Here is a 15,971-nt window from a genome sequence, read left to right as displayed (position 1 = left end):
TCTTTGCGTATGAGCTCTCTCTCACGCGAAAGACTCCCCTTCGTGCTACGAAGACCACGTTTTCACTAGGTCTTTAGAACAAATATCTAAAGGAATTTTGTGGGTAGCTGATCAAAATACATCTCTAACTTCGAGGTTCCAGCTTGTCGTGAGTCTCTCGTCCAATGAAAGATTCACAACCCCAAACCTTGATATGTGCCAACGAGGGAACCTTCCATGTCCACATCTTGTGAGGTGTTTTGGCAACCTTTTTTGTTGGGACAAAATTAAGAATGTGGGCGGCAGTCTCTAAGGCATACTCCCAGAATGAGATTGGAAGTGAAGCTCGACTCATCATGAAATGAACCATGTCAAACAAGGTTCGATTACGCCTCTCAGCCACAACATTAAGTTGTGGTGTCCTAGGAGGTGTTAATTGTGAAACAATTCCACATTCCTTGAGGTAGTCATGGAACTCGATATTAAGATACTCACCACCTCTAACAGATATGAGCATCTTGATCTTCCTGCCCAATTGATTCTTGACTTCTTGTTTGAACTCTTAGATTTTTTTCAAATGTTTCTGATTTATGCTTGATTAAGTAGATATAGCCATATCTGCTATAGTCATCAGTAAAAGTCACTTAGATCGATTTGCATCCCTTGTGGTAGATCTGAAGGGCCCACACACATATGTGTGTATGAGATTCAACAATCATTCACCTTTTTCACAAGAACCAGTGAAAGGTGATTTAGACATCTTTCCAAGTTAACAAGACTCGCATTTATCATCTGACCTTAATTCAAATAATTCCAACACTCCATCCTTTTGGAGTTGGGCAATGTGATTCTTGTTTACATGTACAAGATAACAATGCCAAAAGCATGCTTTGTATAAATCATTAGACGAATCAATTTGCAAAACACTATTACCTAAATTTTCTATAACGATCACAGTTTCATACATGCCATCACAAGGTAATGCTTCAAAATAAAATACACCATTTTTTGTAAGCATAAATAGAACCCTTCTCATTATTGAAAAAATATCTAAAACCTTGTCTATATAAACCATGATATGAAATGATGTTTCTCGTCATTTCTGACGAATAGCAACAATTGTTCAAATCCAAACATAACCCACTACTAAGCACTAAAGAATAAACACCAATCTTAGTAACAGGTGACGATCTACTATTGCCTATAATCAAGTTCATCTTCCCATGCTCCACATCCTCACTTCTTTTTAGCCTCTGCAAGTCAGAACAAATGTGAAAACCACATCCTGTATCAAGGACACAAGAATAAGAATATGATGAGTTTTTGGATAAGATAGTGTAAATACCTGCCCAAGTTGGCTTCACCTTGCCATCCTTTATGTCTTGCAAGTATTTGGGGCATCTTCGTTTCCAATGCCCCTTATCATGGCAGTAAAAGCAAGTAGCCTCCTTAGGATCAGAGGCAGGAGGAGCATCAGAACTGGCATTTCCTTGGGTCCATTTCTTGAGGACCCTGCTTGGGACTTTCCCTTCCAATTCTATTTGTGAGGATCTTTCTTCTTCTTCCCCTTTCCAAGTTCCAAGAATCTACCCCCTACGAGATTCTCCGGTTGTTTATGTGTCTAACCACCAAAGTTTTTTGGACATGTATACCCTTATCACTTTAGCGAGAAACTTCAAATTTGTTAAGAAGACTAAAATTTTCCTCTTCCCTATTGTTGGGTGGGCCATGTTCTTGATGAGCACTATTCCTCTTAATCGTATGGATAGAAAAAGTCATCTGGTATTGTATTTGGCTTAATCATATATATATATATATATATATATATATATATATATATTTGCATTTTTGCTAAATTCACTATGTTTTTAATGAATTTTGTTTTGTTTTGGTGGTTTTCGTTTTCATAATAGCAAACACTACAAAGATGCATAGAACTTTATAGCAATGTATTTGAAAGTAGGATGTTATAATAAACAGATCAACAAATGTACAATGATCCAAATGCATTGTTTACAAAAGAGTAAACAACTTTATATGGATGATATAATTATAACCAAGTAGATTTGTCGTAGGAGAAAAAATCCAGCAATTAAATAGGCATGTATTGTCTATTATGCAGCCTAAAAAAACACTTGCCAAAGTTTATATTTCATGGCATCTAATGTTTTCTTATAATAGAAAAAAAATGCTTATTTGCGCTGCCTAAACAACAAGCAAAACTCATGTTTTTGGTGATTTCAAGAATCAGGATAACACCGGTTCATTGTTGTTACATCCAGATTTCAAGTAAATATTGTTTATTTGACACCATGTAATACATCATCAATTGTATAGACAATTATAGTATACAAACAATTAATTATTATTTATTTATCAGTTAACTCGTTCACTGAACGGGTATTAAACTACTTTAGATGGACACTCTTACCAAATGGACAATGGGCTAGCGGTATGGAGTGATCATCTCATATGAGAGGTCTGGGGTTCAAGTCTTGGTGGAGACATAGGTGGTTATTTAGTAGTAAATTAGTTAGTTTGCCGTTTCAAAAAAAAATAGACACTCTTAAATTTTTTTAATGGGCATCTTTATAATTAATAGATAGCTATAATTACGATTTTCAAATTAAACCACATTAATATATAATTATATAATGAAGTGTTTAAGAAACAAAAGATCTTATTTATAAATATCAAAATATATCTTGAAATTTTATTACATTAAGATAAGAAAAGTAAAAAAGAAACTCCATAATATGGAATTTGAGAAAAAAGAAATGAGAAATTAAAAAAAAAAAATCTTAGTATTAACAAAAAAAATTTCTAAACGACAAATATATTCTAATATAGAATGGGGGCTCATGCTTAGCAAGTAGCTAAAAACATGAGCAAATACATGACAAGATCGTAATACAAAAAGTTAAGAAAATGGAGATATACTTCAATCTATCCACCTATTCAACACCTGAGTTGTCACACCCCCGAACCAGGCGGCGGAAACGTTCGGGAGCTGTCGTGACTCAATTGAATACCATAACATTGAATATATATGAAACGTAACAACATTCGTCACCATGCATTAATATAGTACAACCAGTAAAGTTTACATGAAGTACATTGTTTAAACATTACATTCCCAAAAATAAATTGTTCAGTTCGTTAGTAAATAAACTGCAAGCCATCACTGAGTACGATTTCCTTTGATTCACTGGTTCCCTGAGAATACAAGTATTTTGAAAAACGTCAACATGTGAAATGTTGGTGAGTTCATAAGCGGTATTTGAAAAAAAACAATGTTTCGTATCGTTTGAAAACCACCAGAAAATCCGATATTTTCTGAAAAGAAAAGATTTTGAAAACGTTTGTGAAGATCCATAGGTATGCTTGTTTGTTTCTATACTTGTAAAAATTGTTCATTAAAGTTGTATGCATTTCGAATCTGTATGTATTGAAAAACCCTAGGAAAACCCGATGTTTTCCTAATTCTTTGAATTCCATGAAGTTACATTGAAACCATTGCAAAGCGTGTAGTGCCAGTCCCAGGCGACGTTGGATTATTTTTTAGCATGATTAATTGCTACAAACACGCATTACACAAACGACCAGTTTATAGCTATACTAACGATCCCGTAGGCGTCGTCCGTACTAATCACGTTATCCAACCGCCCTGACTACGTGTAGTCCCACATCCGAAGAGAAAGAGGGCACGAAGGCCCCGATGACTCCATTAACCGGTTGGGGATAAAAAAAAAATATACGAGGGGTCCCAGACCCGCCTCGCATGAAATGTCGACTTTACTAGCAATACCAAAGGACCCTTGGGGACCAATAGTATACAAGCCATTGAAAGTCCTTTTACGTTGTGTTAGATCGGTAAAACCCAACACTTCGTAAGATAGAGGTCTTCGGGCCTTAAGATCAGGTCATTGGGCTAGCTAGGCCCAACAAACAAGATTTTACACTTTTGGGGCCCAAAGATGGTGCGTAGACGTCTGTGCACACTCGCATGTATATTGAATTCCCAAACGTTACTTGTATGAATCGTAGTGTCGTCGTGTTAGTAGTTTCGGATTTTTATTGGTTCGAGACCGAACCAATTCGTTTAACAAAGACTTTTGGTATTGTTGTGTATTGTATTTCGTCGATAGTCGCGGTGCCATTATTTGATCAAATTGCGTGTATTGAATTAGCCTTGGAAGTTTTCTGTTTTCAGCCCCTCATTGTTTGTAAAATTTACTTTTTCAACCCTTTAATTAAATAACTTTCCGGTTTGGTCCTTAAATCATTTTTCTTGACATTTTAACACCAAAAATTATTGAAATTTATATTTATCAGCATATTTTTCATTGAAAACAGTTTAAGTCCCTGAAAATGCAGTTTTCTCGGTTATAACCCTTCTTTTTCGCAACTTTGACAATTTTGGCCCAAAATGGAAAATTTTTGCAACTTTGGTCCTTTTTAAATTTAAAAAGCATATTAAACCTTTGAAAAGTACTTGGAACACTAATAGTCCATTGTTTTACAGAAAAACACAGTTTTGGCCCTCCAAAACAGAAAATTTCGCATAATGGGCCTTATTGGGCCGAAAATGTCATTTTTAGCCCATTAAGCTTGAAATTTATGTTTTTAATCCTCCAACAAGTATATTTTCATAAAATACATTATGGAAACTGTTTTGACTCATCTCCCCCATCAGATTTCGAAATATTTCAATTTGGGCCCTTTAACTTTATATTTTTAACATTTTATGTCCAAAAATTGAGTTTTTAACCCAAAGGAAATGTTACTAAGCCATTTAGCTATTTTTCTTGGAACACTTTGTATGTAGAAATATACTTGATGCTAGTATCATTTAACACAAGGCATATCTCGGTTTTGAGGGGTTTTATGGCTAGATCCAACATTATAACACACAAAAACACACATATAAGCATGGAAATCATACAAGGCATACAAAAACACATATAGATCTACACTTTCACTTGTATTACCCCCCCCCCCCCCCCCCCCCACAAAACTCATAAAAACAGAAAATAGGGGGTATGAAGCTCACCTTGTTTGAAGCTTTCGGTTTTTGAAGAAAAGATGGAAGAAAAATGAAGTGATTTTCGGCCCTAGCACCTTTCCTTGGTAGATCTCGAGTTTGGTGACTTCTAAGGTGCATGATCACAAGTTGGAATAGATTTAGAAGAGATTTTTGATGGAATGAAATAGCTAGATCATGGATATAAGTAAAAACTTACCTAAGATGATGATTAACTTGAAAGATCCTCTTGAAAGCTTCTAAATTTCGAGATTTTTGAGTGGAGAGGGAGGAGTGTTCTTGAGGGAGTTTGAGAGATTTTTGTGAATGTGTGTGTGTTTGAGTATGGCCGAGAGCAAGAGAGAGAGGGAGAAGAAGAGACCTTGAGGTGATGTTTGCATGGAAGAATGAGATATAATGCATGGATATCCAATGAATAAAAATGAGGTGGCATCCAAAGTCAACACTTCTCCATCTTTTCTTGGATTTGGGCCTTGGACCGAAAATTTTGAGGAAGAAAGGAAAATTTTTGGCCTTTTTCCCTTAAGCCCAAAATTAGAGTTAGTTAGGGTGTTCCTTGGCCTTATAGAACAAAATAGTGATTTTTACATTTTTGTTGGACTAGTTTGGATTATTCATGGATCAAAGCTTTTAATTCATTTCATTCTAGGCCCAACATGGCCCAGAATGTTGAAATAAATTAGTGTGGGTCCAATTAGAGCCCAATTAGGGTTCTAAGCCCATGATAGTCAAATTGGGAGCTTATTGGTCCATTTGGATCCAATAAGGAAGTTCTAGTCCAAGGTGGACCTAAGTAAGAACTTCTATAGTTTCCAATTGTTTGATGACTATTTGTAGTACTTGTATGATGCATTTGATTGAAGTTTTTGATGTCATAATCATAGGTGTCACACATGTTCTTAAGTTTTTGATTCACATTAACTTGAGTGTATAGATTACATGACACAAAATTTCCAGTTGTGACATGAGTAGTTCTATATTTGTACCACGTATATGTTTGGGATATCACCTCATCCGCAATTTGTGTCGGCCTCATCCTTGTTTGTTTGAACACCTTGTTGTTTCTAGCCATCCAAATGAACCATAAGAGTGCGTATGCTACTGCATTCAGTCGTTCCTTTTTCCGTGGACAATTATCCCAATTTGCCACAAAGTGTAAGAACTCTGTCACGTTGTTGAATTGAGGGGCAGATATCTGACACCATTTGAAGATCCATTCCCGTGCCTCCTTCGCCACTTTACATTTTATTAGCAGGTGATCGCTAGCTTCTCGTTCAGTGCTACACATCGGACACGTGGTTAATTGCAGTTTGACACCTTTAACTTCCAAGTTTTAGGCCATTGGAATCTTATCTTTCATTGCTCTCCAAATGAAACATCTAATCTTTAGCGGAACCACCTTAGACCAATCAATACGAACACCATGTTGTGAGACTGTTGATTTTGAATCTAACAGTCTCCTTAAAGTGCTAACCATATAATTCCCATCCGAGTTTAAGGTGAATTGGAAACCATTGTTGACAGGAATCATGCAGGTATTACTAAGTAGGGAGCATATTTCGTCGAAATCAGTCAACGTCTCATCATCCATTTGTTGCACTTTCCATTTCCAATTGAAACCATTCGTTTGAATTCGATCCACAATTGAGCATAATTTGACTTTTTCTAGATTGTACAGTCTAGGAAAACGCTCTTGGAGTGTCAATTCACCATACCACCTATCTTTCCAAAACAAAAAACTATTTTTGGAAGCTGGAATTAAAGTGAATAACTCATGGTGATTAACATCAAATGTAGGAAGGGACTTAATAGCTTTAGCGATATTACACCAGGTACCATTGGACGATTTCTTTGCAATAACAGTGACCGGTTTCTTGGCTAAGTTGTGTATAGCAATAATGCACTTTTTCCACAAACAGGAATCTCCAGTCCTAGTTTTCCACCACCATTTAGTTAGCAATGCAAGGTTTTGTGCCTTCAAGGTCCCTACTCCCAAACCTCCAGCAACTTTGTCAGCCACTACATTTGACCATGAAACCCAATGTATCTTAGATTTCAGATCATCACCACCCCACAAAAATCGTCTACGAAGTTTTTCCAATTCATCAATGATCCCCTTAGGTGCTTTAAAAAGGGAGAAGTAATAAGTGGGTAGACTATTGAGTACATATTTTATTAACTTGAGACAACCACCGAAAGATAAGGTTTTTGCTTTCCAAACTGATAGTCGTGACTGAAACTTTTCGATTATTAGTCTCTGGTGTTTCTTTAATGATATATTTTCCCCCACGGGCACACCAAGATAATTGAATGGAAACTCTCCTTGAATACAACCTAGAACTTGTGCTTGACGTTGAAGGTCAATATCCGAGACACGAATACCAAATAACTGTGATTTTTGAAAGTTACCTTTAGGCCTAAGCTAATACGAAAACATTTCAGAATAAATGTGTTAGTTACTACTAGCAACGAAGCAATGATATGCTTATAGAATGTTTTCAGAATACGAAAACTCATAGTTAATTTTAATACATTGACTACCGTGTTTTTACTTTTTAAAATTTTTGCCTTTGGCATTATTATTGACAACTCCACCGGATAACCAAATCTTTCATACTCATTAAATTTGTCACATTAGTTAAACTGGACAATTGTGATTGTCAAACTTGGATTCGGGACCATACAATTCTATGTGGACACTCCTCGCCCCTCTCCATGTGGAGTAGTAATGTAGTATCATCACAATTAAAGCTTCATTATTTTCCTTGAAGTGGGTTTTTTTTTTTTTTGGAAAGGGAACTTCCCTAACGAGGGTTTCCGGGCCAGCTTACGCGCACCGACTAATCCCCCGCTGCAAACATGAGACTTTGCCTCATACCCTGGAGTCACTGCAGGTGAACCTCCATGGCCACAAGGGCTGAGTAGTGTCAGAATTTGAACATGGGTCAATAAGTTATCGACCATATCTTTCACATGCCTTACCAAGTCACCACAATCCAAGTGGTTTCCTTGAAGTGGGTTAAGCAGCCATTGTTGAGAACAAAAAACCACCGAGTTCTTTTCATTCTTGATGATGTGAAATCTACTAGTATATTTTTTTATAGCAATACCTTGAAGAAGAAGCACTGACGTTAATGAAAAAATCTATTGCTTGAAATGGGTTTGAAATTGAAGATTTTTTATATACCGATATTTAAGATCTCAATTTTTCTAAATTCGTGCCAATACTTATGTATATGTGGGCATGTGATGTGTGTCATTTGACAAAGTTTTAGCTAAGGCTATATAAAATTTGAATGTATCTTGTTACTGTGAATAAAAATCTACGTTTATTATCACATAGATAAAGAAGACAAAGTACTTGGCTAGATGTCTTAAATCATAAAAGTATACATATGTTATTTAGCTATCTTTAAAGAATAAAAAAAATACATAGTTTCTATATCTTAAATAAAATTTATGTTTATGAAGATTACAAAAAAGAAAAAAGAAAAAGACAATTAGATTACATTGGATTTAAATTAAGCAGGCATCTACCATCTACCATTAATGATGTATAAAGCTTAGATAAGGGTACAACGTTGAAGGCACTATCGTTTGGTAGTATATCTGTTTATGACAAATATTAATTTAAAAAACAATAAAATATTCCAATTTCAACTTGTTAATTAAAAATACTTAACTGAAAACTGAAACTTCCAATGGCGTGTTGGTAATATTATCTGATCATCAACGTGTTTCTTGAAATATTATTGGAAGACTTTCCTTGAATCTATAATTGGCGTTCTCTCGAGTCTTTTCATTATTATCTTATTTTATTTCTATTTAATAATTATTAGAAAATTAATATAAAGAAAAAAAATGGAGAAATCCAATAGTTACATTACATATATGGCCGTGTATATATATACACCCACCAAACAACCGTTTTAAATACAGAAATATTTTTTCTCATTAGAGCAGAGCAAAGCACATAATACACTTGTCTCTCAAATCAATTCATATTCGTGTTTATTCGTTTATTGTTTGATTGATAATTGAGGAAAAGAAACAAATGGTATTAGTTGGGAGAAAGAAGAGTGGAGGAGAAGAGGGAACGCAATTGCAATTGGGGAAATACGAGATCGGAAGAACACTTGGTGAAGGCAATTTTGGGAAAGTTAAATTCGCTAAAGACGTTCAAACTGGACACCCTTTTGCTGTGAAAATCCTTGAAAAAACCCGTATCAAAAACCTCAACTTCTCAGATCAGGTATAATAATCAATTCCATTCCGTTACTCTTCCATCTTCTATCTAGTGAAACTGAATTGATGTTTTATTAGAATTTAGTCGGTTATGAGTTGTGATTTTTGATTTGGAATGTGTTTGAAGACTCGGAGAATAATCTTCAAATTTGAGTTGAATCTATTCTGATATGTATACTATTGACTTGTTGCAGATAAAAAGGGAGATTGCTACATTGAAGATCCTCAAACATCCTAATGTTGTTCGATTACACGAGGTGCCTTTCTAACCATAGATCCGATTCTTCTTCTTCTTCTTCTTCTTCTTCTTCTTCTTCTTCTTCTTCTTCTTCTTCTTCTTTAGTTTATTATTATTGATTATCATGAAATATCGGATCATGAAAAGAAACGTTCTTGGTCACGATTGCTTATCAATAATTTTTTATACCCAGTCAAAGAAATATCGAAAACTGGGTTTCCTATTGAATGGATCAAGATCAAGATAAGAATGAAGTAATTGAGGGGTGGTGGGTCAGAGAAAGTTATGGATTAATTCTTAAAATTAAATAATTTTATGAAGAAGACATCGTTTTCTATGAATATTAATAATCAATACGTTCCAATAATTTGGTGTTGGTGGACTGTTAATAGTGGTTAAACCTAACTTCTAATCCTACTTTACCAATTACTTAAGATATATCAAGTTCTCAAAAGGGCATATGTGCATATGTCATTCATTCTGTTATCTTTATTATTATTATTATTATTATTATTATTATTATTACTGTTACTTTTTCGGGGTCTTACATGAAATAACTTTGTGATGCAGGTTTTGGCAAGCAAAACCAAGATTTACATGATTCTTGAATACGTAAATGGAGGCGAACTATTCGATACAGTTGTAAGAAACCATCTGCTTTTCACCTTATAAAAGATACTGTTACATCACAAAATCAAGTCTTACAAATTTCAAATTTTTACAGGCATCAAAAGGTAAATTGCCCGAATCAAATGGGCGGAAGTTTTTCCAACAGTTGATTGATGGGGTCAGTTATTGTCATGATAAAGGCGTTTATCACCGTGACTTAAAGGTGTTTTTTTTTTTGTTTGTTCTACTATAATAAATAACATCAAGATCCTAAAAAATGGTCATGGTGTATTGATGTTTTTACATATAATAGGACTGATAAAATGGTGCTTTGAGAAACTGCAGCTCGAGAATGTTCTTGTTGATGCAAAAGGAAGCATCAAAATATCAGATTTTGGCCTTAGTGCACTGCCCCAACATTTAAGGGTGGGTATTTTGTCTCAAAATCACTCTAGCTAGACTACTTTTTGTTACACACACTAGACACTTCACATAAAAAAGGGAATCAGATTATAATTTCTTTTTAATGTTTGTGATGTATTAGGACGATGGGCTACTACATACGACTTGTGGAAGTCCTAACTATGTTGCACCCGAGATTCTTTCCAACAGAGGGTACGATGGCGCCACGTCAGATACATGGTCATGTGGGGTCATTTTATATGTAATCCTAACCGGTTATCTCCCATTTGATGATAGAAATCTTGCAGTTCTTTATCAAAAGGTATCCAAACATATATTTTATTATTATTTTTATTAAATTGGATGTTTTGAAGTTTATAATTAAAGAAAAGGGTATTTGCAGATTTTCAAAGGGGATGTGCAAATGCCGAAATGGTTACCTTCAGGGGCAAAGAATTTGATAAAGAGAATTCTTGATCCAAACCCTAAAACAAGGATAACAATAGCAGAAATCAAAGCAGACGAATGGTTTAAACAGGATTATACTCCTGCAATTCTTGATGAAGAGGAAGACGATGTGGTACCTGTTGAAGTTGAAGTTTTATCTTTACATGAAGCTGTAAGTAATTAATCTTTTTTTAATAAATTATTTCAAAGACCATTTTGGAATAATAAATTATTAATCTTTTTTTATTTGTTTCAGCCAACAGATTCCGAAAAAAGATCCCGAATCACCTACTCATATCAATGCTTTTGAACTCATTGGAATGTCATCTTGTCTGGATCTCTCTGGTTTCTTTGAGAAAGAGGTAAACGATTCTATCAGATTCTTTTTCACTATTTTTAATTAGCAGAATTAATCTTTATATGTTAATTTTTTTTTTTTTCTATTTCAGGATGTATCGGAGAGAACTGTGAGGTTTACATCCACATGTTCTCCAAGAAAGTTGTTAGGAAGAATCGAGGACACAGTATCACAGATGGGATTTGTAGTTCAAAAAAGAAATGGAAAGGTGAGTAAAGGGCTGTTTCTTTTTTACTTAATCTGTACATAATGACATAAAGGGTTAAGCCAAATAAATCTGATTTAATGTTCAAATTTACAAAACATAAAACAGGAGAAAGAAATTATATAAACTTTTTACATTTTTGCTGAAATTTTGCTTCGTGTTTTTAGTTGAAGGTGTTAGAAGATCACAACGGGCAGAGGAAGCCTTGTAATTTATCCGTTACAGCAGAAGTAAACACTCAAATTAAACTTAAACAACCACCTTTTGCTCTTTTTTTTTTTTTTTTTTCTAATGATTGTTTTTTTCTTTTTTTTATTTGCAGGTGTTTGAAATAAACCCGTGTTTGTATGTAGTTGAATTAAGAAAAAACAGCGGGGAGAGTAGTGTATATAGACAGGTACTCACTAACTAATTCATCCTCAAAAACACGCATTACATTATGATTTGAGTTATTTAATACAAGTGTGTGTCTGTGTTTATGCACAGCTATGTGATAAGGTATTGAAGGATTTAGAGGTGTCACAAAGTCAAGAGCATCTGGCAGCAAAGTTGCTGGAAGCTTAATAGGTTTGGAGACATATATGATATATGATGATGGATGTATAAATATAAATATTATATATTATAGGAGGTGATTATGTGAATCTTCAAGTTATATTCAAGTAAGGAGAAGATTAGTGATGAAAAAATGCTTCATTTCTTTGGTTCTTTATATATACATACATATGGTCTTAAGTTCAATGTTGAAATCGTGGGTTATATTGTATAGCAATTAGTAAATGTATGGATACAGATGGTAATAAATATAATAGTACCTATATGCAAGTAAATTCGATATATGTATTGGTTTAAACGAAAAGTCAGCAATTTTTGTCCATATTTTTCTCGTGGTATATAATCAATTGCCTTTTGAAATATGTCAAGAGTAAAGTAATTCAATACATATAAGGGGCAACACACTTGCTTTTGTTTACTTATACATATCATTATCAATCAATCAATCATATTTGTCCTCCAATCCACTTATTTTATTCATGTTTCTTTTTAAAAAAATAAATATTAAAATTTAATTAGTAAGTAACCAACAAAACCCCCGACCCCATCTTTTCATTGTCAAGTATTCATGCTAGTTTCCTATCTTCGTTACATTCAAGACTCCTTCCAGCGAGCCCCATGCATTTGTTATTCGATACCCACTTCCTCCTGTGTTGTATTTTTCAGTTTTAAAAGATTTGATTACATTTTCTGTAATCCATGTAGGTGGGTTGTAGAATGATCGAACTCGTGTGACTATGAGTTTATTAGATTTAATTGTGTTATCATGTGTTAGCACCAAGATTAATGTTAAAAGTTAGGGTTCAATTTAATTGGTAGGAACAACTTATATGAGTTTAGGTCGAATAAGTTAGGGTTTAGAGCCGGCAAAAATCAACTCAACCCATCAATCCGAACCCAACCCAAAATTAGTAGGTTGGATTGAGATTTTCAACCCAGTTAAGTTAAATGGGTCAACCTGTCTAATACATTTAATTAAATCGGTTGGGTCGGATAAAAAACTCGTTTTCAACCTGCCAACTCATTTAACTTTAATTTATAATTTTATATTTAATTAATAATTATTTAAATATTATCATGTTTTAATCTAAGTATTAGTTTATAAATTACAATGTTCATATTATTATTTATGTTTTAAAAAATAGAATCCTAATTCCTATATTTTTTCTTGGCACCGACAACACTAGCAACTCTAAAAAATCACTTAGAAATTACATATATTTAATGTTATTTGAATAATTTCTTAGTATATGTGAATTGAGATTGTGTTTTTGTCATACTTTGAAATTTTATTTAAGTCTATAACTAACTTAAATGGTGTAATCTTTAATTAATTTATTTATTTGTTTTTATTTTAAATGAGTCAACTCAAATTTAACCAATTTATTTAGTAATTTGGATTAGGACTACATAAACGGGTCAACCCGGATGACAACCAATTTATCTAAAAATTTGGGTTGGGTTGAAATATCAACCCATTTACATAAACAAGTTGGGTTAGGTTGAAATTTCAACCTAATTAATAAATGGGTTGAACCCGAACCTAACCCAGATCTACCAATTGTCAGCTCTATTAGGGTTATATGTATAAGCTTTATGATCTTATATTAGAATTCAGTGATAGGAAGAATATATGTTAACAAAGATTGATTAGTTTGGTTTATGGTTTAGTATGAGAACATAATACTAGTTTGTTCAAACCAATTATGCTTTGGTAAGATTAGCTATATTCATTAATGGTTTGAGTCAAACGTTTTGAATACGCTTGTGGTTTATGGTTTGAGTGAATTATGCTTCACCAAAATTTGTCTATACAATAATAAAAATCGATTCTGATACCAAAAGCTCAACCTCCACGATAAAATAAATTTATAATTGTTAGAGCAAGCGGAGGAGTGAAGAAATATTTGTTATTTCATAAGTTCAAGCATATTTGAATTATTTAGAAAAGTAAGGTCCATGGCACACAAAAGGAGCTATGTCTAAGTAGGGATGTGCATGGGTTGGTTAGCTTCAGTTTTAAGGACCAAAACGGAACCAATCGGATGATGAAATCCCTAACAAACCAATTCGCTATATCAAACTTTCTAAAATCAATCAACAAAAGTATTTAGAGAAATTAAGTAAAGTAACCGTTATAAATGAGTTTTTTAATAAAAATAACCAACGTTTAATTTTTTTTTAAAAATGATCACCTTCTCCGGAATAAGTTATTCTTGAGAAATACTATGTAATCCAGACAAACGTGGTAGGTATGGATTTAATTATGGTCATATATTCCAGAATGACATGGTCAATTTGGGACCACCCTCGTCAAAACCGTACATATCGACTGACAGCCCGACACATTAATTATATAAACATGTGTATTCCAATTTAGTTTTACTTACAACAAAAATATGTAATTATGTTGTTTTATAACCGCTTAAAGATGAGTTTCTCAAACAACAATCATGAAAAAGAACTCTGCCAAGTTGCATGTTTATCTGCATAACATTGGGAGAGCAAACCCCCATAGTTACACTACCATCAAAACTAATGTTATGGATCGTTTTCAACATTGTTTTGTGGTTATAATATGTGTAGTAAGATAATTTTGTTGCATATTTTAATTATTTATTTAAAATTTCTAATGCTTTAACAACTTGTTTTATTTTGCCCCAAAAAAAATCAGCATCATACATTTATAGGTCGCTTGATGTCTGTCATCTTTATAGGTAGTGTCCTTCTCATAGGAGACTGTCTTATAGACAATGTTCATAATGGTTGCTATGGACAGAAACAACGAGACCATGTCTATAGCATTCTGTTTAGTCGTGGCAAATAATGTCAAGTTTTATATGTGGTTCTTGATGAGGTTGAAGGAAGATCTCAGGGACACTAGGGAAGTATTGTTTATAACCAATATAGACGACGTGATAACTTTTTCCATAGGTCAGGCATTCCGTGATTCTTATCATGGGTTTTGTTGTAAGAATTTGGTATTGCATGTGCGCACAAGGGTTAGTCGAAACAAAACACTAGAACTTTTATTATGGCATATGAAAATCATATACTTTATCTGATTTTAAAGAAACGTTTTGTTGGCTACCCCGTGCCGCATGTGTGTTTCTTGCCTACATCGATCATGAGAAATTGGAAAAACCCTATTTCCTTAACATTCATTGGAATGTACTCAACATTGATATTCCAAAATTCATCCACATGTTATCGCTTCGTGAATGCAATTTACCAATAACAAAACTCATAGAGGAAATATAAGACTACCTGCAATGAATTTCTATTCAACGCGGTGACTCACATGTTGACTTTGATCGTTACCTTTTGTCTAAGGTTGACCTTAGGTCAAACTTTAGGGTTTTAGGTAATAGGCTGAGCTTGACCTTTGAATACCTGTTTAGGTGGTTGTTGTGCTTGCCTTCACGTTTTTTGAGCTATAGAGGTTTCTGCTTTGTCTGTAAGGTGACTTTTCTCACTGTGTTACTTATATAATATGTTGTATGTGTGTATGTGAGCTGCTGGTAGGTCGAGGTTGCTGATAACCCCAATGGCTATATGTGAGTTGTTGATAGCTTGGGGGTTGCTGATAACCAATAGTTGTTTTGTATATTTTATTGTCTGGTGTTGTATGTGATACTTTGGGGAACTCACTAAGCTTTGGCTTATAGTTGTGGATTTAAATGTCTCGGGTACTTTTAAGGATCGGGGCAAATCAATTGCATGAATGTACACATTATCCAATTGACTTCATGATTTTTTGGAGATGTTATATTTTGATACTCTAATTTTGGTTCTATACTTGTAAAACAGTTATTCTGGGGGTGTACCACTTTATAAAAATCGATTTTATTCCTTCCTAAAATTTAAAAAATTTACCATAGTTTTTGGG

The 15,971-nt window shown here is 33.9% G+C and overlaps 1 protein-coding gene across 1 annotated transcript; it reads left to right on the top strand.

Annotated features, from left to right (window-relative positions):
* Positions 1 to 8,804: 8,804 nt before the first annotated feature.
* Positions 8,805 to 12,364, top strand: LOC111914206 (CBL-interacting serine/threonine-protein kinase 1-like). Its single transcript, XM_023909986.3, is given in 13 exon segments — positions 8,805 to 9,275; positions 9,463 to 9,525; positions 10,077 to 10,148; positions 10,231 to 10,338; positions 10,461 to 10,541; positions 10,660 to 10,839; positions 10,921 to 11,136; positions 11,221 to 11,235; positions 11,237 to 11,326; positions 11,414 to 11,530; positions 11,695 to 11,757; positions 11,850 to 11,924; positions 12,014 to 12,364. Coding segments are annotated over 13 exon segments (1,356 nt in total). The 5' UTR covers positions 8,805 to 9,077; the 3' UTR covers positions 12,092 to 12,364.
* Positions 12,365 to 15,971: the final 3,607 nt, after the last annotated feature.

This window comes from Lactuca sativa, chromosome 6, assembly GCF_002870075.4.
Source record: "Lactuca sativa cultivar Salinas chromosome 6, Lsat_Salinas_v11, whole genome shotgun sequence".
Lineage (NCBI taxonomy): Eukaryota > Viridiplantae > Streptophyta > Magnoliopsida > Asterales > Asteraceae > Lactuca > Lactuca sativa.
Note: the sequence above shows the minus strand (reverse complement) of the source record. Positions and strands in the feature narration are given on the sequence as shown.